The following is a 23,808-nucleotide window of genomic DNA, read 5'->3' as shown; positions in this document are numbered from 1 at the left end:
TTTGTCGATTGACTTGCAGCTTGGTACACGCGGCTGCGATTCAACCCCTCAGAGGCAAAGTACACAAACCAAACCCCACGATAGTCAGTGCTCGTATATACGGTCTTTTGATGCGCAGACTGTCGAGGAACTAATGGAAAACTAGAGCTCCGGCTCTCTGGGAAATGCTGGATTATAATGTTGGTTTATAACAATCTTCTTTTAATTTTAATTTTCTCAAAATTAATTTTCTTTTCTTTATTTTGTTTGTATCGTTTGGAGAATCCATAATATTCTCAGTACAATTATAACAAATGTATTAATGAATTTTATTCTGAAAAGAATTTTACTTTGAAAATTTTCTCAAAATTAATTTTCTTTTCTTTATTTTGTTATGTTTTTATCGTTTGGCGAATCCATAATATTCTCAGTATAATTCTAACAAATGCATCAATGAATTTTATTCTGAAAAGAATTTTACTTTGAAATTTTTCTTAATTTCATTTTGAGAATTAGGGTTCTTCCAAATATAGTGGAGAACAACCTCTAGCATAGATGTCCATTATTTCCTCGACATTCTGTACTGTGTATAGTGATAATGACTATACCTGCTGTGCCAGCAATTTATGAAAAATCAAAGATCAAAGGCGTCAGCATAATCTTATCGTAATGAATCACAATCACGGTTGGACGCATTTGCAATGGCGATAGAATGCTTGGTAATTATGCAGATTGGGAACTACGTGATTGGTCTCGATGACCTTGAGTCGTCGTACGACTTTCTATAGTGTGTAAACTCAAAACATTAAGTATATAAACACATTACACGATTTAAAACATGGTCTCATTTATAGAATGACATTTTTTTAACTGAAAAAGCGAAACTTTGAACAAAAATTTTCTACTTTTCACTCTCAACTTTAAGCAAAAATCATGCCAAACACGTTAATCGATTCTGAAATATCAACTTTCAACAGTTTCGGTAAAATACGTGATAAATAAAATTATCCGAGACATTGACCTTCACACTCTATATCAAGGTCATTGAAGTTGCAGTAGCTCCTGCTCTATATATAATCACCGAAGTTTCTTTTTAATTATTACTTCTTCTTTTCATAATTTTCAAAATTAAGCTTGCATTGAATATTTCAAGTGCCACGTTCTATCGCTTAACCCTCGGACATCGGTGTTTGGGTCTATCTTGACCCATATATTCAAGGTTCTAACTCCTCAGCTATTGCTTCTAGTTTTTTATTTTATTTTCTGTACTGTTTCTGTGAGAGAATAATCATGATTCTTTTTATCTATATTAACGATCTCGCTCAAAATCAAATACGACAAATACAGAGCTTCGAATTTGCAACTCTCCATTCTTTTTGAGACGATGAAATAAATTGTCTTACTAAATTCGACGTTAAGAAGACAAAGTTTAATAGTTGCTTTCAGTCTTTGACACTAACAATGGAACATTAGAAATGAGATTGTCAACACCTTCCGCGGGTTAATGCGTATCGACTGGACAGCTATCTTGTTTCTCCGAGTTTCTCCAATTTCCATCGCCATTTCTTGCTGATCTAATAGGTCAATTGAAACCATTTTTTTTTCTTTCTGGCCTAGAATCGTCTCGATTAATTGGAAAAGCGATTGTCAGTTCTGGCCGACACCGAAAACTATCACAGTCGGTGGCCGAGATCGTGCCGAAGAGACATTAGGCTTTCGACATCGTAAATCAACAGTTGATTCGGAGTAACACGCAGCACTGGACACGTGAGATGGATAATGAACCGCAAGGCTAAGCAGGTAAGCGTGTGGTCGATTCATTTTCCTTTGCATCAATCATATAAAGTGCGACTCCGAGCCACGCGTTTATGGCTCTCGAGGTTACACGTCCGCATACAAGCAACGCTAGCAAATAAGATCAAACTTGAGCAAATGAAAGAGCGAACAAACCGAAAGATTAATGGGAGGATCATACTCGAAAATAAAAACAAAAAAAAAAAATAGAGGAACAGGGGTGGCACTCTGCTGACTAGCAACGGTGTGACAATTTGCGGTCGAAATATATCATTCGTGTTTGGTGGTCGTGCGTGTTAAAGTCAATTGATCGGCATTTTCTTCTGTCCCGACCTTGGTATTTAATTATGGCAATCAGGAGGGAGGGGCGAGAGGATTGTCAAAGGGGTACATCACATCCCCCGTCATGTCCGATAAATTATGCGCGAATCCTGTGACTTTTATGAAGAAGGAGTAATCGTTCGATACAGGTTGTCCCATTTCAACTTTTACACATTTAAATTTTTTTTTTTTTTTGAGAATTACAATAATAATCAAATTTTAATATTTTACCTACTGATCTAGCACACTGTTAACCCCCTGTTAACATCCGTATACTAATCTCAAAAATTTTTGAAGACGGAAAGAAATTTCTGGAAAAGAAAACCAGTGAATTCACAAGATTCGTCGAAATTTAAACCAATCCGCATGCACTTGTCTCAAACATGTGTGACACTACCAAAGGTAGGAACAACAGAAATTGATTATTTCCACTATTGAGACGGAAGGAAATTTACCGGAAAAGGGTAAGTACTCAATAATGAAACTAACAATTCCGATTACACTAATCTCCCGTAACTCTACCAGTAACCGGGACACTCTCCTGCTACTCAAACTTCCATTAACCATTCTACAGGATCACTCCGAAAGACCAATACTGTGAGTTCACCTCGTTTCATCCACTCAAAGAACAACAATTAAAAATCAGCATGAAAATCCAGGATTAGAATCACCCATGAGGAACGCCACAGAATGATCTACTAAAAAAACAAAAAAAAAACAATAACAGTGAAAATGTCCCAAGAATTTAGTTGGTTTTCAGTGGGAAGCTGACTACGGGGTGCGTGCGCATGCCAAAAACTCTAAGGTGAGAGGATACAAAATTCCTACTACGTTTAAAAAAAAAAAAAAAAACAAAAAAACAAAAAAACCAAAACAAACAAAATACAGGGTACGACAAACCAGGATATAATAAACAAAAAAGATACAGGCTAATAGCTCACCACATCCAGGAAGAAGCATCGAAGCAAATGATAATAAAAGAAGCATAACTTACGAGAAAAACCGGCGGCACGCGAGAAGGGGCCACACATTTTCTTTATTGGACCGCCGCCGGGGACGGGCTCGAACGCACGCTCGCCTAAGCTCCAGAGATCATTTTCGGTAGTGGATCGTCGGGCGATTTTTTCGTCGTGTGTTTTAAGGCAATAGTTTTTTCTCTGTCGTTACGTCAGAGTTCGAACCACGTGTCGAAAACGGTTTTTGTTTTTGTTGCGAGAACGACCATCGTTCTCGCAGGCATCGATGCGTGTGTGTTTGTCTGTGCCATTGTTATTATTATTATTATTTTTTTTTGTCGTTTTCACGCGTAAACAGGAGCCCACGAGAGAGAACGCCGAGAAGAAGAGACGCAGGATGGGTCAAAGAGGAACTGATCGTGATTTTTTTTTCTTTTTTCTTTTCGTTTGTTTGTTTGTTCGTGGCGGTGAAATCGGAATTCGAAATTATCAGTCGTGATCGATCGGTTATACTTGGAGACCGATGCCAGGGGACTAGCTACCGATTTTCTCGCTGCTGACCGCAGCAGCCTCACTTCCGGTCTAGTTCGGCCGTCCTGTTTACCGGGAACACTCGGCTCTGAGCACATGTCCGAGCGCTGGGGGATTTTTCAGCGATCTAGCCGGGCAAAATTGAATTTCGCTGGATTAAGTCACATTAGAAAGCAATTACACCCATTTCATTAAACAATTTCAAAGTTAGTCGAAAGAACAGTATACAACCGGGTATCAACTCTTGCATGGCGGGGCTTGGGTTGATTTTGACCCGCGGTTTGAAAAGATCTATCCACGTTTCCATTTTCTAGCAGCCTGTTTAAGAGACTGGCTTTTTCGGTTGATGAACTAAAAATTTCAATGGATCCAGCATGTAGATTTTCTATGTTATCTACATTTTCTGAAATTTTAGAAACGAATTAATGTAATTTATATCAGATAATTGTTGATCTCGGAGGAATAAGCATCGTGGTTTCGATTTTCTATTCTATTTAAATATTTCAGAATTTTCTGAAACAGCTAGTTTGAATGATTCAATTTAATTCTATAGTAAATTCAATAAAAAAAAATCAACGTTGACCTCAGAAAAATATGATCCAGAATACGTATAAGAAAATTCATATGTAAAATTGATAAAATTGACGGTCCGCCTTGCAAGGGTTAATAGCATTTATACTTTTGAAAGAAGAAACCTGATGTACACTGATTGTCATAATAGCTGTCCACTATGTTCGTTTCAGTTCACATTTGTAATGGTTGGAATGGACAGCTATTATAATTACGAAAATATCTGATGTGTGTGCATCATTCCAGTGTTTAATACTGATATTCGTGTACGTGCATTGTTGTCTTCTATTATTCAAGATACGTTCACAATGATTCGATCTTTTTTTTTAAATCGATGTTTTACTAGCCTTTTAAATCTTCGTGACAATTAACGTGTAATTCAACTTCTACTTTAAACTATAATTAGATGTATATGTTGTACGAAGGTTCAAAGAGGCTAATTCGAATTATTGGAGGAACCAATTAATTGACTTAAATTCGACTGAAAATTATTTACATGACAGACTACGGTGACTTGCTACTCAGACTACATGTTAACCCTTTAGTACCCAGAGATAGGAAGTCTTTTATGTGTATTATCGTTAAAAGAAAATACACCTCTTGTAGCTTATGATGAAGTCAGCATTTCATCTCAAAACACTACTACAATAAAAAAAAAAGACACAAATTTATTCACGCTATTAACCAAAAAATGGTTAAATAAGTTAACATTCCCTTCACGGGTCTCACAGGCCCAATCAGTGCACTAGAGGGTTAAACAATTTCAAAAATGTACAGGAAGTTTCGTGTCGCATGATTCTATAAAACGAAGCCTTCATAATAAAATTGTCATTCTTTCCCCATTTCAGATCGTCCCGTTTAGGTTCCACCATAAATAAGCTCCTCATAATCAAGTCAGTTAAGACTGCGAATTTGATGCAAAATAAAAATGGTTACAACCAATTACGAGAACCAGATGACAGATCAAAATTTCATTTCCTCTTCAAATGACCTTATTAAATTGAAAATCGAGGTCCTCGGACTGTTTTGAATTGCACACAAGAAGCCACTTATACTCCTTTCAAAATTCAATTTCCAACAAAAACAAAAAGAACTTATTCACGTCAGAACCTCAAACAATCCTCCCTCAAAACATCTAACGCACCCTCGAAAAGGGTGATCTCACGCCCTGTACATCATTAGAACATAAAAATCAAACATCGAGTCTACAATAAAAATAAAGGAATCTCTAAAAACCGTAAAATAAAAGAGAATATCTATCCTTCCGCAACAACTTTGTCCAGCCAAATCGCCAAAAGTATCGCGCAGCGTCGAGACAGGAAAGGATGATGAAGGGGTTGTGGACTCGTGGGGACGCGTATCGAACGAGGTGTCCCTAACAGCGAGAATCGTCCGTCCAGGTGTGTCGGAGGTGTGTCTACTAGACGGGGCCGTTGGACAACGACGACTTCAGCCAGTTGCTCCAAAAGTATTGCTTTACGGGTCGTACCTTGCCGTTCTCAGAGTCAATGGACGTCGAGGCTCGGGCCAGGCTGTAGGAACGGCGTGCGGGGGCGGGCGGTCTTCGCGGAGGAGTCGTCCCCGGGGATGAGGACGTGCCGAGGTTGTTAGACGACTCCAGCGAGTCTCGGGCTCGGGACAGCGAGGAGGATTTGTTTAGGGAGTCTCGGCTGGAATTGTTACGCGGCAGGGACCTGTTCAGGGACTCCCTGTTCGTTTCCTTGCTGTTCCCGTTGGTTCCGGTGCTGGTCCCGCTGTTCCTCGTCAGGCTCTTGTTCCCGAGGGAGTCTCTGCTAGAGTCCCGAGCCTTCGACAGAGACTTGCCGCCGTGACTGTCACGACTAGAATCGCGGGGCGGTCTCGTCAACGACTTCAACGACTCCTTGCTGTCGTTACGACCGTGGCTCGGTGGACGAGGTGCTGCTGGTTTTGATGTGGATCCTGGTAGGGGTATACGACTAGGTCGCCGACGAGGTGACGGCTTCACCTCCACGGCTTGGTGGTGGTCGCGAGCGGACTCGGTGCTGCTGCCTGGCTCTAGGCCCGGTTGATCCCGAGGCTGGTCCCCGTTTCCGTCGGGGTCCAGCTCCGTCGGAGGACGTTGCTGCAATCTTTCCAGCACGCGGACTCGCGCCCGCGTGCCTTCCAGCTCGATGTTCCTCTCCTCCAGCTGGAATGGAAGTAATAGATTTTGGTTAGCGTGGTTGGAGATGACTGGTTGGAATCACTTGGTATTATAATTACCTGAAAACGTAGGTCATCGTTCTCCTCGCGCGCCTTATCTAACCGTTCGGAGAGGGTTTCCGTGCTTTTCTGTACTTCGTCTAACCTTCTCCGTAGGACCTGCAACATACCGACACAGATTCTGTTAGACAGATCAATAAAGTTTACATATCTTCTATCGTTATTAGTTTAGCACGGCTAGAGTCGTGTATCCTATAAATAGAGTATTCCCAGCTCACATATCTCTAAACTTTAAAAATTAGCATGTCAATGGCGACTCTGAGGCACCACTAAAATATTGTTTAGCTTATTAAATTTGTTACAGTAATCCTTTCAAGTTAGAATAGCTGACAACCGAAACTCAGAAAATCTGGTCGACCTCACCTGATTATGGACGGTAGTGGTGATTAAATGCCGCTGCAGCTCGAGGGGAGAGTGTTCGCGGAGAATGGCAGCAATTTTCGTCGATTCGACGTCCTTGACGTGGGCAACCCTGGTAGGCGACACAAGAACAGAGTCCAGAGCCCCTAGCCTCGCTCTTCTCTCTTTCACGCTCGCCTCGACATCGATATCCCTTAGCTCTTCGTTCCTGGCAGCGGTGACATCGAGGAGCACATTCTTTTCAATGGTCCTCGTCCTGAACCGGTTCTTGTGGGCCTTGGTGTTCGTCGCGACAGACGCGAACGCCGAGGACTTGCTCTTAATATTACTAACATTGTTGCTCTTCGGCGACGAGAGAACAGGTGCGATCGGTTGCAGCCGTTGAGCACCGGGCGTTAGGATGTCCGAGGACGAATCGGTCAGTCCTGCCCTCAGCCTATCCTCAAGTCCCGTCTTCAGGGCTGACAGAGCAGCCAATTCCGATTGCAGCTCCTGCGCCCTGGCACGGCTGGATATCGTCTCGGCCTCGAGTTCCGCGACCTTGTCCAACAGCTGTTCCTTTTCTCTTCTAAGCGCTATCACCTGGGAGTTCCTCTCCGAGTCCTCCGTGCCGTCTTCGAGGTCGACCGTTGTCCTGTCGCCGCCAAGGAACGTCACGTCCTTCACAGCGTCTAGGATATCCGTCGCGGCCAGATCCTCGGGCGCGACGCTCTCCAACCGACCCTGAAGACACTCTACCTCTTCTCTGAGCCTGATGCCCTTCCGGTGGATCACGTTCAACAGATTCCATAGCTCGTCCTCCGCCTCGTCCAGGATCGCAGGCCTAGGACTGTTAGGTCTAGGCGCTATCGCCGTCGAAGCGCTGTCTTTCGAGGACGTCTCCGTGCTGAAGCCAGAGTCCTGCACCGTGGCGCTGCAGTTGTTCTTCGTGCCACCGCTGTGCGAGTTGCTGCGACTTCTGGGCAACGACGAGGACGAGGACTCGCCGCCTTCCCTGGGTACCCGTCGACGGACCTTACCCGGCTCCCACTCGTTGATCCTCCGGGAGGACGGGCTCGACAGAGGTAGAGGGATGTGCGAGTTTTGCGCGCACGAGGAGGACATCACGGACGCTCCCGCGGACGCCGTCGCGGCCATCTTGTGTCGCAGGTTTGGGAACGTCTCCATGACGAGGTCCCGGAACTCGAGAAGGGCGCCGACCTCATTCTGCAGCTCCTGCAGGGCCACCAACGACTTGGCCTGCTCGCTTATCAGGTAGTGAAACGGGCCTGGACGAAGGGGCATGCAGTCCATGCCACCGCCGCTGCTGCTGCTGTTCACGCCGTTCACGCTACCGATCACACCCTCCGTGGAACCGGCCCCGCTGCCACACTGCCAACAGAAAGGACAAACGAGTCAGTCGGTGGAATCCTTGCAACGACCTTCAATCTTTATATGTCACTCTTTTTCGTCAAATAGAAATAAAATTGCCTTTGTCTCTATACAGGGTGCGCCGCGAATTAGTCCACACGGTTTCTCAGCACCTTCGGGTGGTCGGACAGAAAAGTGTTTCGTACCAAAGTTAGTATTTAACCGACGAGAAATTGCAATTTTTTACATAAAAAAAAATCAAGGTCGTTGTCATATCTTTTAATGGAACTGGTATTTTTAACTTCATAATATTGTAGACGACGTCGCGACGAATTCAACGACCTGCTATACGATGACTTTCAGATGACCTTGAAAGAAAATATTGCCAAAATATTTGAAATATTTCGACGGTACATAATAGCAACGCCTCGCATTTGGAGGTAAACAAATGAACGTAAACATTGCTTCAGAACTTAACTCACAAAAAACCAAATTTACTATTAGCGTACCGGTTCATTGTTATAAAGTATCTCACAATTTCATGTAATGAACTAACAGATCTTGCGACACAAACGTTGAGGAAATGAGCATTCACAATGTTTCAATTAAAAGATATGACAGCGACCTTGATTTCTTGTTGAAAATCGATTTTTTTAAAATTTAAAATATTGCAATTTCTTGTCGGTTAAACACTGATTAACTTTGGTAAGAAACATTTTTCTGTTCGACCATCCGAAGGGGCTGAAAAATCGTGGGGACTAATTTGCGCCGTACCCTGTATATGTCGCCAATGCCTGGACGATAAACGTCGCGGAGTTACCCCCACTACCGCGGAGTATACCCCCTGAGAGACGGTTTTATTTTTTGCAAGAAATTGCCGAAGACGAAGATACTCTAATTCATCGTAGCAGTGAAATATATATTATTGGACATATTATTTCTTCCTTTAATAATTGCAATCGGTCGAAAATATTATAACAATTTTTCTAAATATTTGTAATGTCTTTACATTTCTGTTTTTCCTATTCCCTCTTTCATAAAGTTTCGTTGACCACGAGATGGTGCTTGCGTAAATTAACCCTTAGCACTCGAGTGGTGACTCTGAAGCACCACTGGAAATTGTGGCATTATTTCAAAGAAATTACAGAAAATATTACAAAATATTTGTTCCATTACAAAATTTGTATATAATAGATCACGAAACGTTTCAATCTTATATGTGGAAATCGGATCAGTTTCGTATGAATAAAATGAAAATATTCTAAGACGGAAAAAAAATTTTATTTTTATTTTACAATTGAAGTTGGAAATTTTGTTAAGTTGCAGAAAAATCCGTCCGATTCTTGGAAGTTGAATGTTTCGTGCGCAACAAATGGATGCTGCGTCTGAAAAAAGTAGAATAAATCGCGTTGCACCGGATTCCGTGATGCAACGCGCGGATACGCGAAGCGGGCTGCGTCTGGCACATAATTACTGTGCGAAATAAAGTGTTTTCCGCGGAGTCACTTATCCGCTAATCTAGAAACGGCAGAAAACACACCGAGAGCGTTTCATCAGTTTTCGCTCTTTCTGCGAAAGAGAAGTCGGCACCGGGAGGAGAGATGCAACAGCTCTCGCGGCCGGATGCATCTGCGGCCAATTAATTAATCGCTAGAAAAATCGCTGCGGCCGTGTTTCACATTTATTGCACACTGGACCGAAACAAGCGGAAACCTCGCGCCGAGTTCAAATCCTCCATCTCTTTGAAAAATTATGCAATTGCGTGAGTGCTCGTGCGGTTTCGCTGTTCGCGACGAGAAAATACGCGAACAATTTTCAAGAAAAATTTAAAGCAACTTTGGTGATTGGCGAGTCCTCGAGAGGCTTGGTTAAAGTCGAAAAAGGAAAACTTCCGATTTCAATCGGCGCCGGTTCGAACGATACTGAAATCAATCTCCATTTCGGAGTCATCGAACTTGTCGAATAGGCGCTCGACACGTCATCAATTCCAGCGCATTATGCAGGAATTAATAATAATCCCCGGTTCCCGGCGTAATTTCCTCTTTCAATTTGTTATCCGCGGCCATAAAAATCGGCGAGACGCAAAAATCGTCGCGATTTGAAAGCCTCCAGACCAGCGGAAGCGGTTTGTTCGCCGCTCGCGAGAGAAACGGATATTAGGTCCTAATAACCTGATTCTCGTCGCTTCATTCTCATCTAGCGTGTACTCGGATACGTTTTTCAGCGTTCCGTAGGCACACGTGTTTGGAGGCCATCGCTCGTTCGCCTGATGCACTCCGATCCCGAACCATAAAAACCTCGACTAAATCCGTGGCGTCTCTTAACCATTGTACGCTCCTATATGCTTGCACAAAAGACACTAATATTAGGTTTTAATACGAATTCTACGTTTAACGATTTCATTTAGACCGCGGATCTTTAAGCAAAATACAAATTTGCGTCCACTGCAAGCCATAGGAGCCGAGCAGGAATTTATTCCTCTTTTTAATAGTATTATCAAGTTGCAGGAAATGCATTGACACTCTTAAATTAAAATACTCCCACCGATTTTATGCATTTTTCACAAAAATGCGTAATTTTAAACAACTCCTATTTGGTTCATATCGCCTGGAATTAATGAAAACGATTTTTAGATTAACACTAGAACTACCGAACCAATCAAAATGACTGGTGGAAACTATGAAAACGTTTTCACGAGAAATTTTTTAACATATCTCTTCTTTGGAGTACATGTTACCATAAAAATCGTATGAAACCTGAGCAAATTCAATCTTGCTGTTATCATAAAGGGATAAGTCTAAGTCACGTTTAGGCTCGGTAGAGTTCGTGTTAAACTTCACCTCGAGAAACCAGAAATTTGTAACTTTTTTAAAATGTAATCCCGTAGATTTTGGCGAGGAAATTCCGAAAACCCAAGTTTCAACTGTAGGAGGTCACTAGCTCAAAAGTTACGTGTATTTTCTGCGTTTTTGACAGGGTGATTAATATTTCTGGTTTCCCGAGGTAGAGTACTAAGTTACGAAATTATTTCTGATTTGTTATTTCTGACAAGTTATGTGTATTTTCTGCGTTTTCGACAGGGTGGTTAATATTTCTGCTTTCCTGAGGTAGAGTACTAAGTTACGAAATTATTTCTGATTAATTACCGAAAGAGGGAATAAATTTTTATGGAATCCCTGTTAGTGGAGCAATGAAGTTTGTTCGCACAAAAGACGAAGGACAGAGTCGATTGGCGGTGTCCCCGAAGCGGAAAGCGGACGTTTCACCGAGTACGGCATGAGTTTGCTTCCGTGTCGCGCACTCTTTCGAAAATAGTCGTCGGCGACGTAGCGCGTGCTGATCGTTTCCGTTAAAGGTTGCGGCATTGCGATGCGTGGCACGGCTAGCCGACCGATGAAGCAGGAAAGTAAGAGAAAACGAGGCTTTTGTGTCAAAGCGCCTCTTGTAATAATTCCCGTGACGAGTGCGGGCCAAGAAGAAACACGGGGACTCGATCGACTGTAAAAATCGACGGACCGGAGCCCTTTCTACAATAGTAATCTCGAATATCGTCCACGAAAAAACCCGAGTCCCCTTCCTCGTCCGCTACCGCTGTGACGGAAACATTCTAATCCAAAAAAAAATACCTTCATCGAGCACTATACTGTCCAAATCATTGCGTAAGTTTCGACATAACTGGAGCAAGAATAATCGGAGCTATTACAACAGTCTGTAAAAAGTGATTCTATATTTACGCTCTCTGGAAGCTGATAAAAATCTTTTTCTCGAGATCCTGCTGTAGACGGAGCTGCAATAAAGTGCAATAAAACAGCAACGGAAAATCGTGCAACAATGTTTAAGGGCTCGTTGCGAAGGGAAATCTTAAATCCTCGAGTCCGTAACAGTTTGATTCTCAAAAAAAAATTTTTAAGCTCCACAGAGGCGTTCGAAACAGAAAAATGTGAGATTTTGTCGGGAAACACTGTGTTCATCTTCTGGCCGATTGTCTTGTATGAAAATATTTTTAATAAAAATAAACGTTCGGACACGGTGAAAGTGGAGACTTCGCGGCGTGTAACGAGCGCAGGTACGTCGTTGTGGGATTTTTTATCGCGAAGTTACAGCAGATTAAATATCATATTCCATTAAACTTTCGGTGTTCTGTTGCTCCTCGAAAACTTTTACTTTAGCCGTGAACACCGCGACGAGCACCGGTCTAATAAGGACGCGCAGTGGTATCGCTGGTTCAATTAGCGAATCCTATCCCTGCGCGTACGCTCATTATAAAGTTCAATCTCGCGGCGATAAAAATCGTCGGAGTAATTGTTCAATTGCACATTACAAGATGAACACGGCCGGAGAAAATGTCGGGGAACTTTCACTGAGGTGAAACCCTACATCCAACAAACGTTGAAGGGCTGTGATTAAACTATTACTGCATTACCACTCGGCAATTACCCTATAATATATACGTTGACTATTCATTAGAGGAACGGCCGTAGAATTGTTTCACGTCGACTGCCCGGGGCTCGATGAATTACTACTGGAAAAGAAAAGGTTTTATATATATGTATATACGCTATAACCGGCAATTATATTGTTAAATTACAGCCTTCCGATAGACTTTCGCAACCATTTCGGTAACGCTCTCGATCCGAATTCTGTTGCTGCCTTTGATGCGGCGAAAGTGTCAGAGTTCGAGTATTATTTTTATTATAGCACAAATAAGCAGTGCTGAATGAAGCATTCTCTTTACTTAGACTACACTTAATCTGGATTGTTAACACTAGGTTCACGGGGCACTAAAAGTGGCCACTTTGGATTATCTTATAAAAATATTAACAATATACTCTGCCAGATTTTTAGCAGCTTTTACCATAATATATGTTCCAAGGAGTAAATGTGTTAAATAAATTTTCTAAATTATTTTACGTAATTAATTAAGTCGGTTGCACTGCCACTGCAACGTTGCGTCCTCGGGTGCAGCAAAGTGCGCAAGTTGGACTCTTATTTTTAATTATAGCAGAGGTGCTGGTATTAAAGTAAGAGTGAAATGATTGAGAGTCACTGGCTTATTGTCAGAGGCTTATAATGATCAAGAATGCAGTAGGACGACAAGGTTGATCGTAGGCAACTGATGTGCAACTTCCGTTTCGGTGACATTTCCTCCGACTTTCTACGTAAGATGATAATTAGTCGCTTCAGAACCTTCGCAATTAGACATCGGTCGAGTGAATCATCTTTGATTGCTTGTAAACAGCGTTTGTTATAAAATGTCTGAGTTCGGAACGAAGATCGACCATATTTTTATCGTATACAGTGTTCGCCGATCAAGGACGATCCACCAAAATTAATTAATCTCATTTGTCGACGAGAATAACGAGGCCCAGTTTGTGAAGTTTAAATCGAGTCAAAAGTTAATATTTTATTTATTTAAAAAGTACTCGACTTGTCAGAAATGACGGATTCAGACTTATTTGAGTTAGACAATGTTGGAACTTATAATTTTATGTACTCTGGATATTTTAGCAAATGTTGACAATAATTTTGAGTACAAAGAAGTCCTATCGACTGATTCATGAGAAATTTAATTATGCTTGTTGCATCCTATTGAGTCCCGTATGTCACACAAACAGGAAGTTCACAGTCTACTTATTACGTTTCCGGTATTCATAATTAGAATTAATGTACAATATGAATACAAAATGTTATACAAGATCATAATTTACAGTCTACTTGTAACGTTGTCAATATCGAAACATTACAATTGCAACGTAAATAGCAAAAATCATCGAAATATGAAGTTCACGATGTTTCCAATATTCTTTTAACCACATCATGAACAATGTTGTCCAAAGTGCTGCTAAAAGTGCATTTATAATTTTCAAGCATCACAGAAAAATAATTACAATTCAGTATGGCTGACCTTTCGTAGAAAAATTGTATCGTTTCCATATAAAATTACCAGTTGAGCAACTGGTGCTGTCTATTTTTACTGAAAAAAATTGTCAACCGAAGCAAGCGGTTCCAGGAGAGTTCAATCACCCGCCACAATTAATTAGAGGACGAACACAGGTGCAACTGGACGCGGCGCAACGCAGAGGTCGCTGGATCCCGTGTAGAAACGAAGATGGGTAAAAACAACGTGGCTCGTAACTTAAAGAACTGGAGGAACACTCGACCCTGAATGAGATCAACGATCGAGTTCAGTGTCAGATCGCTGGAAAAAGAAAACGGGCTGCGAGAGGAGAGGAGAGGAGAGCAGAGGACGGATACCGCCTAACCCGTCACGCGCGCCTGGAAATCAGAGTAGTTGCCTAGCCTCTTGCACTATAGCAACAAGGATTTCCTGATCCAAACCGAGCCTTGCACTTTTCTGCATCGAACACGGTCACTCGAACCGAGCCCTGAGCATCGCTCTATCCTCCAAATATTTCGGGAACGTCCTCCCAAAAATATTAATTTCTCTTCCACTATTTTTCAAAACGCATATTCTCGAGTGCACTGCGGATTTTAAGCATTTGAGACCAAAATAAAGCAACATTTATAAATATTCACGCTTTATTCGTGGTCTCAGCTTGTTTTTGTTGAAAGAGCAAAGGAATTTTTTAGTTGGCTTCTATTTTAATCGAGGCAAACAATTTTTATTTCGCATAAAAATATCTGTGAGTGTGCAAAAAATGTGAAATTTTATTGGATTTTTGTTTAACTTCTTCACAGAGAAATTAAATGAAATTTATGTGAGCAGAGACGGTATTTAGTATTGAGCTTATCACCTGTGTAATGCATCTGAAATGCATCCTTTCAGGTGTGCAAAAAATTCAAGGTTCTGAGATTAGATTGGGTTAATGTTGAATTTATTCGCATAGAAATTAAATGAAATTTATGTGAGCAAAAGACAGTATTTATTATTGAGCTTATCACCTGTGCGATGCATCTGAAATGCATCCTTCCGAGTGTGCAAAATACTCTTATTTAATTGAATCGTTATTCCAATTTTGAGTCTGTCGTTTCTGTGACTTATATAAAGGTCTTGGTGATAAAACAGCCAATGTTATGTGCACTTTCATAAGTTGAAGATCACAAAAGTCTGTTGAAAGTTATTGCAGTTCCACCGTCGAGGAAAGGATAAAAATACAAATGTTAACGTGTCACTCGACGTAAAACGCACCGCTTTGTGCGTTCCATCTGCACACAATGCAATCGTTCGAAACAGCGCAGCGCCGACGTCAGACATAAACACCGTCGTAAACTAAAACGAAGCCGCGCGCTATGTTCGCATAACGCATTCCCGATGGAACAGATAATCCGAAATTAGCATCCCGGCACAGTGCTTGTTGCATAATCCGACGAGCATCTCCAGATCATTTCTGCATAAATTCCGTATAATCGATCCAATTAAACAAGCAATCGTTCCGTGGCTGTTTGCGCGATGTTCGCGAATGTCGGAAAAGATTGCGCAATTAGCGTGTCCCCCGGACTGTGATCGTTCGCAAAATCACTGTAATTTGTCACTTGTTGTTCATTATTACCGGATAGTATGCACGACGAGCAACGTAATTGGATCGTCCTAAATATCTCATAACGAACAGCGAAAAATGTTCACAGGAAACATGCATCATCATTCAAAAAGTCACAGAAAATTAAAAATTAATCTTAGATCTGCTTAAAATGTTTCTTCCAATCCTGTTGTGTTGGTAACGAAGTTTCGATGCAAACTGATAACTCAAAAATGTGAAATAAAATAATTTTATAATTTTCGAGAAGATCACATTCGATAGCATTTTTCTCGGAAACGGTGCGTCACGAAAAAAATTGCATTCCACGTTTTTCGTTGGTTATTTCGCAAAGTATTGTCTCCTTGTTGGTGTTATTTTTTGGGGACACCCTGTACAGCAGAAAGTGGCAAAACGAGATTGTCAGTTACGTAAATTTGACCGATGGTTTACGGACAAGATCCGACCCGTCTTTTATTTGGAGTAATTGCAATCTTCGGATGACGGAAGAATCATTGTACTTTCACTGTGCCTTGGTGCGCATTGCCGGATACGTCGCGGAGCCAATAATAAATTGCAACACGCCTCATTCATGCCGGGTAGAAAAATCGAATAGACAACGAATGGTCAGTGATCTCGCATTCAACTCTCGTCCGCTCGATAAAACGGATGAGCGCCGCTGCGAAACCTCGGAAGTCATGATTTATATCGAGTATAGTAGTATTTTTACATTGCATTCCCGTTCTTCTATACCGTAACTCTTTCGCGGAGACGCGCGAAAGAAGCATTAGAAAATCGTTCTACTCTGCGGAGTAGAAAGCACGCGTTTTTCCGATTTTTAACTGTTTATACGGAAAACGATTTTTCTAGAGCAAAAACCCATTGGCGAAACGCTAACGATTCTCTGGAAAAACCATCTTCGAACATTAGCGGAACGAATCGATCCCATGCTGTGCGATTTCTCGCTTCGATTTTAATTAGGAACGTTTCTGCAATTTCAACGGACCCGATCGTGATCGAATTTTACGGTACAAATTGACCGTGTGAATCGCATTAGCAAAAATATCAATGTTAAACGGATTTTCCTCGTGTTTGTATTGTTGGAACATTTTTGCAATTTCTAATAAATACTGTGAAAAACCTATGTCCTGCAGCCTTACATTTAAAAACTCACAAAGATGTAGAATCATGAATTACACGATGAATTGAACAATTTTTAAAAGCATTATTGGCGAAGGAATGTTATCGAAAAATTTTCTGTGTGCAACTCAGTGTTAAAACTGTCCCCGAAAAAAATCTTGAAGAAAGACAAACACTGCAAGGATGTGAAAAAAATTATCTCTTTATTTAGCAAATTTATTTCTTTGTGTATATATTATTTTAAAAATGTGGGCAGCACGTTCTTGTTATTTTTACAAAGTAACGCAAAATAGTGATTTTTAATGCCCGGTAAACCTAGTGTTAAGCAACCTGTTAAATAACCAGACCTTCCAGGCAGTTGGTAGCTCGATGAGGAAAATAAAATCGAGCATGCGCAATTAACAGCGTGGCCAATGGGGGAATTTCATAGCGAAGCGAATGAGAATGAGAAAAGGAAATATTAAGGAACCTGATGGCCGATGATCGATCAAAATCACCGGTCACGTAACGCAACAAATTATCGAGCAAGACAGAGATGTCAGAGTTATTGGTAGCGTTAATAACGGTGAAGGAAACCGAGACACTGTCTGTCGAGAGAGACCGGCATGAATCATCGCACACCGGCAACGGTGGGATCCGTTTCCTCAACTGGGACGGATTATGCTTCCAGGGGAATTACAACACGGTTTAAATGCCGCAACCAGGTGACCGTGCTTGAGAAAAGACAAACGTTGCGCGATCACTGAATTCCGGTTGGTCATTTCGTTCGTCGGCTTTCCCAGGGAGTTCAAGGAACCTCGAAACGTTAGAGCCCGTCTAGGCTCTTGCGAAATGCTGGCTTATGCCTCCAATTGTACCATTGAATTCTTCAGTTTATTCTCAGAAACTCAATATGCATTTGAATTGTGCAATTACAGCGAGATCGCTTCGCTGAGTATCTCTTTTTAACTTAGCACACACAAAATATCTCTCACATACAGTAGAAGTTTCAAAGCACAGGAAAGTCTCGATCTAAGCCGAACGAAGCTACACGGTTTTAGTCGGTTCCCGCCACTGGTCTCCAAATAATCATATCTCGGTAAAAAATACAGTTATCGAGCTAAAATTTATTTTTTTTTTGTATCCTTTGCAGTATCCTCTACATGCAGTAAAAGTTACACGCTGTTACAAAATTTTGTACAGGTTACATAAAATATAATCTGCAGCCTAAATCAACGTCACCTGGTCAAGAAGGTCCAAGAACAAGTAACCATATCTCACTGACAAATGTACTTAGCAAGCTCAAAATTTTTGTATAGAACCTTCAAGTCACCCTCTAGATACAGTAAAATTTTTACAAGCGTACAGCCAACCACACAACAATTAAAAATTCTTGAGGACCAGCTTCCCCGTATAATTCAACCTATCAGGGAGGTAGGTATGAAGTTCCTAAAATTAAAAAATCTCTATTCTCTACTTCTCTGTGTGTATTAGTGGAGGAATTGCGGCGTATCGTTTGCCCGGCTTCCGCCAGGCAAACGATACGCCGATTCGCACCCGGGGTAAATCGGTTTCTCGACGAGATCGGTCGGCGCCACGAGCTGCGCATGAGATGGCCTCGTGTCTCAAGGACACCGGTTAACGCATCAAGGTTCTCGTCCCGTACGAATGTGTACTTGTTGTGTCCCGGTGAACGGTGCCAGACACGCAAACACCTGCAAATCCGCGGGTCGTTCGTTCCGATCCGGCGAGTTCTCTCCCTTTCGGAAGCCCTTTACGGGTCCCGACATTATAATATCGGCCCTGACGAGAGGAGATATAGCTACGTTTATGGTCGAGGGCAGGATGAATCGCGGCCGCTTTTAGCAACCCCGGGGAAAAATTTCATTAGCTCCCTTTGCCGCGCGCCGACCATTCTAATGGAAATACGCGGCACCCTGCGAATTAATGCGAACTACGTCCCGCGGATTCTTATGCGCGCTGACATGCCGGGAATGTTGCCTTATGCGGACGATTTTCTGCGGCCTGCGAGCAGAAACATGCGTGAGCTATGCTTTAAATTAGGGGAGCTCGATAACTGCTTCGTTATTGTGGAAGGTTGAGCGCGCTTTCGGTCGGGCAAGGTGATCTTGAAGAATTTCTCTCGCGGGGTATACTCCGCGGTAGTGGGGATAATTCCGCGACGTTTATGCCTTGGCGACATATATAGGGAAATCACTGTACCGATTCGAGGATCTTTCGGATGGGTGACGACATTGATTTCGGCTGCAGATAATGAGCAGTTGAACGTTTTGTAATACTGTGTACCTTCTGCTATTGTTAGATGTTTTGAAAAAATTATACAAAATTTTCCAGCTTAAAGAATTTACAGACATAACAGCGACTTCGATTTTGACTGCAGATCCGGTCTTAAATAAAAAACGGAAAATTGTGTGACCAAGCGTACAAGAAATTTGTGAGCTTTCATTTAATATATGTAACATATTTTTATATCTCTTTATTTCTGTATCGTTTCTTTTTAACACTAGGTATACGGAGCACTAAAAATGACTATTTTACATTTCCTTGTAAAAATAACATGAATATATCTATCAGAACCTGTAGCCATTTTTTAAATAATGTATACCCAGAAAAATCAATTTGTTAAATAATTCCTCATGGATCCATGTTTGCAATCTCCATATTCCTGAATTAAAAATTTTAGAAACCGTCATTTTGACGGGTCCCGTGAATCCAGTGTTAACGTTGAGACTCTTAAAAATCGTTTGCAATTGTAGAGTGAATATTTTATTCGCGGTAGATACCACATTTTGCACACCCTGTAGACCGCCCTCTGACCCGTCGATACCGCCATGAAATCCCCATTCAATTGCTAAGAAGCATCATTAACCGGACAAGATTTGAATGCCCGGAGAGGAAACGTTCCTACGCGCGCGTCCATAGTCTGTACCTACACACGTGCCGCGTCAAGTTCATGGCCCTTCGAAGGAAATTATCAGACAGACCATCTACAGTCGACAATATGTGGGTGCCAGCATGACGAATCAAGAGAGAAAGGCGGTGTTAAAGTTCACGCGAGGATTGCCTCGATGAACTTGTTTCCAGGCAACCTTAGACACACCTTCTAAGAACACTGTGGCCTAAATAGGCCACCATTTTAATACGTCTCCGCCGCTATTCCGCTTTCCTAAAATCCCACGAACTCCTGCGCAACGTCTACCAATTATTCACCGACACGTTGTCACGCAGAAATTAATTAACACCTCGAATTTTAAGAGGTAAGCAATTTTTACTCTGTATGTGAAGAAATCTGTGAGTCTCTGCAAATTGTGATAGTTGTTGAAACGAAAATTATTAACTTTAGGAAAATGAAGCCTCCAGAGTTGGAACGTTGGAATAGAATCTGTGAGTAATTTGTAGTAAACATTTGGTAGCTATGGGAAGTATTAAATTTGGAGAAAAAGGAAGCCTCCAGAGTTCAAAAATTGGAATAGAATCTATGAGTAACTTGTAATCAATATTTTGAAGCCCTGGGAAGTATTAAATATGCAAAAAGGAAGCCTCCAGAGTACAAAAATTGGAATAGAATCTGTGAGTAATTTGTAGTAAACATTTGGTAGCTATGGGAAGTATTTTTGGAAAAAGGAAGTCCCCAAACTTTAAAAATTGGAATAGAATCTGTAATTTGTAATAAATATTTTAAAGCTATGGGAAGTATTGAATAGATGCCTCCAAAGTTTAAAAATTGGAATAGAATCTGTAATTTGTAATAAATATTTTAAAGCCACGGGAAATATTGCATAGAAGCCCCCAAAGTTCAAAAATTCGAATAGAATCTGAATTAGCAACAAATATTTTGAAACCATGGAAAGCACTTTTGGAAAAAAGAAGTCTCCATGAGAAACAGAAATAGACTGAGACAAATGAATATGTAAACGAAGAAAAGTGGGATTGGTCTTGACAAGTCTAAGTTTAACTGACGTGGCCGTTTGATTATTCATTATCGGTAGGTAAAAATTAATGAAGCATGAAGTCGAGACAGAAATGTTAAGGTCGACGGTACGTTGACGTACAACGCGCATCCTTTTGTATTCCTTTCGTGACGAACGACAATTATCCGACTCAGCTTGCATTCAAAATGATCTCATTATCTTACACGAATCTCCTTAAAAGGATTAACAGCGTTACTAATAAATGCACACATCTTGTGCGTAGGTTTTCGCATTAGAAAGAACACGAACAATCGTCGTTCACCGTTGTATCCACGATTATATTTATCGATCCAAACGAGTGATTCATACCGCGGTATTATTACCCGTGTCTTATTGCGATAAGAAGGTTAGTTTTTAATTAGAGAGGGGGGAGAGGGGGGGGCAGAGAAAATACCTATGAGGGTCAAGGTGTCCGACCCGCGGAGCTTGGAAACTGATACCGTGAAAGACCTGCGAAAATTTCACTAAACTTTCCCATGCCATTGATTCCCATGCGCTTATCAGCGTCCCATAAATCGTTTGCTTCATGCATGTTTTATGAACTCGATGTCGGGGGCTCGTGTCACGGATTTTTTCAAACTGGAAGACAAATTCGTTGCCTCGTGAACGCAACAAGTAACCATAAGCTTCTCCGCGCGCACAGTGGTCTCAAACAGTATTTGAACGCTCGACACTTAGTTTATCATTTTTGCGCAACTATCTGGCATTTAAACTGTTACGTAAAAAACAGTCGTAGAATACTAAACTCGAAGTGTCTGCTTCCGTGTGCCATTGTGCGACATTTTCTGAAAATTCTTTTCCTCATACACTGCGTGGGAAAACTGGAGACAAGTTTTGCCGCGAAAATCGACACACGTTCATAATTTAGTATCACAAAACAGTTTCAAAAAATCGTACATCAGTGTTCAAGGACTCGTTGCAAAGAGGAAGCTTCAATCTTCAAATCCGTGCTAGATTCGTTCACGAAAAAAATTTTCCAACGATTTCACAGTCGTTTCAATTTGCGGAATTTTCGAGGAAAAGAACGTACATTTAATTTTCCCAGCGGCTATGTCATGCGAAAAAAAATTTTTAAATCAAGGGGAATAAGGAGCGGAAGAAATGAACTATGAACGGAAAAAGTAGAGGTTCCAAGCTTTAAGATGAGTCGAAGTTCACCGTCCCACGATTCTTTCTCACGGAGTTATAACAGTTCGAATGTCGACACTTTTGGAACCGACGGTATTCAATCATAAGTGTTTTTCATAAAAAAAAATGTGGCTATTGTTTACCGATACGATTCCGGGTATATCAATTAAGCAGCATATCCGCGGATATCGTGCAGCCAGATCGGCGATACGCAGCGGATCGCCGCGGGCGTTTAATTACACGGTCGCATTAATCACACCCACGTTGCGCAAAGTCTCGGGCCGCTGTCCGCGTCGATAACCGGGGATCCTCTGTTTTCCAATTACGCCACGACACTCGGTATAATAAGCTTAAGCAGATCGAGACAAATACCCCCGGCCGTCCATTAAGTTATTTCGCCTCGAAGCTCTTGACCTTCGACATTCGATGGAATGCTCTTCGCCGCAGGAGGACGATGATCCTGAAACCGCGCGCAGACCTTGACCCAAGCCGCTCGGACTTCACACGGAGTTCGTTTCATCGAACTTCTGATCAACTGGGGAGGACGGAGTCATCGAGCCGCGCGAGCTGTCGACGGAATCATCGAAAGTCCGCGAGATCATCCGCGGCGGAAAGCTTCCCACGCGACTTCCCTCCACGCTTAGACTTCCTGATTGGAAATTGATTGTGTGGATCGATACACGTTCGCTCCCAGTTTTATACAGGCTGTCCCGAAAAACATCTATCCACAGCTTCAACGATTATAACTTCAGTTTTTATTCACGTGTAATTAACCCTTAGCACTCGAACGGCGACTGTAAGGCGCCACTAAAAATTCCTGTATCATTGTTCAAAATATTTTTTACGAGTACGAGTAAATTGCGCCATTTTCATATGTAAAGCATGAAAAAATGTATATAGAAGGAAAATATTCTAAGTCGGCAGAAATGTTTCGTTTTAGAGTTAAAATGACTTCGAGTGCAAAGGGTTAATATCTAAATTGCAAGATAATCTACATTTTTGGGACACCCTGTATTTCACGTAAAGAGAATTGAAGTAATTTCGTGCATACTTGCGATTATTAGCTTAAATTAAGGTGTCAGAGGATTTAGCAATATCGACGTGTATTAGGTTTCAGCCTACTAAAATTGTATAATATATATACTATCGTATAACTTTTGAACAAGTGGACTCCGCGGTTTGAAACTTGCATTTTTTGGAATTTTCTCGTCAAAACCTACAGGGCTGTGTCAAAAAGAGTGCAACATTTTTGGTCCCAGAAAGTGAAGTTTAGCCATGTTTCTTTTTTTAACTTTATTTTGTGCTCGCAGGTCCAAGCGGCTTGTATAGAATTCATAAACGTCTTCCATAGGATAAAGGAACATTGTTTGTATCAGATAGGAAAAATGCCTATTAGTAGAAAAATATTTTTCAAGATGATAATATTTGAGGTGTTTGCAGAAAATCGTAGGAAAAACGCTTGACTTGCAGCAGAGAGTGCAACCGTTCCTGCAACGGATCGCCACTCCTTGGAACAGTTCCAGCAAATGGAAACGCTTTCCAACGGCGTTCTCAAAGAGCCGCTTAGGCGAACCCGATTTTGATCGAACAGAATCGAACAGAAGCAAAATAATGACGACTGATGGAACGCGCTTTCCTCAGCGCGCTTCCTTGCGCAGCTGCGATTCGTCTTATTCGCGCGTACGATCAAAAGGCGTTTACGATATTGACATATATTTGTCATAAATAACACTTTCTATGCATCTCATAAATTCGATCCGTCGGCGAACAGTTCGGTTTCTTCGATCGCGGACTTTCTACTCGTGCCGAGTCGAGTTTCCGACGGGTAAGATGATATCCAAAGAAATGTTAAAGAATCCGACTTTTTTCTCTTTCGAGTCGGCAAGATCGTTTTTTTTTTATCCTTTCAGTAGAAATCAATGTGCACTAATCTTCTTGTGTGCATCGTTGCATAATACCGAGAAAGTGAGCGTGTGGAAAATTTATTGC

At 41.5% G+C, this 23,808-nt stretch overlaps 1 protein-coding gene across 3 annotated transcripts in view; it reads right to left on the bottom strand.

The window, feature by feature from the left end:
- Jvl (javelin-like) overlaps positions 1-23,808 on the bottom strand; it is a 90,103-nt gene that overhangs the window by 1,655 nt on the left and 64,640 nt on the right. For 2 of the 3 annotated variants that reach the window (XM_076799510.1, XM_076799511.1), the window contains exons 3-5: positions 6,759-8,126; positions 6,396-6,494; positions 5,641-6,321 (exon numbers count right to left, since the gene is read on the bottom strand). In XM_076799510.1, the coding sequence (XP_076655625.1) occupies positions 5,641-6,321; positions 6,396-6,494; positions 6,759-8,126 (2,148 nt within the window). Of the gene's footprint in view, positions 1-3,291; positions 3,709-5,640; positions 6,322-6,395; positions 6,495-6,758; positions 8,127-23,808 lie in introns of those variants that run through there. The other variant, XM_076799512.1, reaches the window with a different exon arrangement.

Source organism: Halictus rubicundus, chromosome 13, assembly GCF_050948215.1.
Source record: "Halictus rubicundus isolate RS-2024b chromosome 13, iyHalRubi1_principal, whole genome shotgun sequence".
NCBI lineage: Eukaryota > Metazoa > Arthropoda > Insecta > Hymenoptera > Halictidae > Halictus > Halictus rubicundus.
This window is presented reverse-complemented; position numbering and strand designations above follow the sequence as displayed.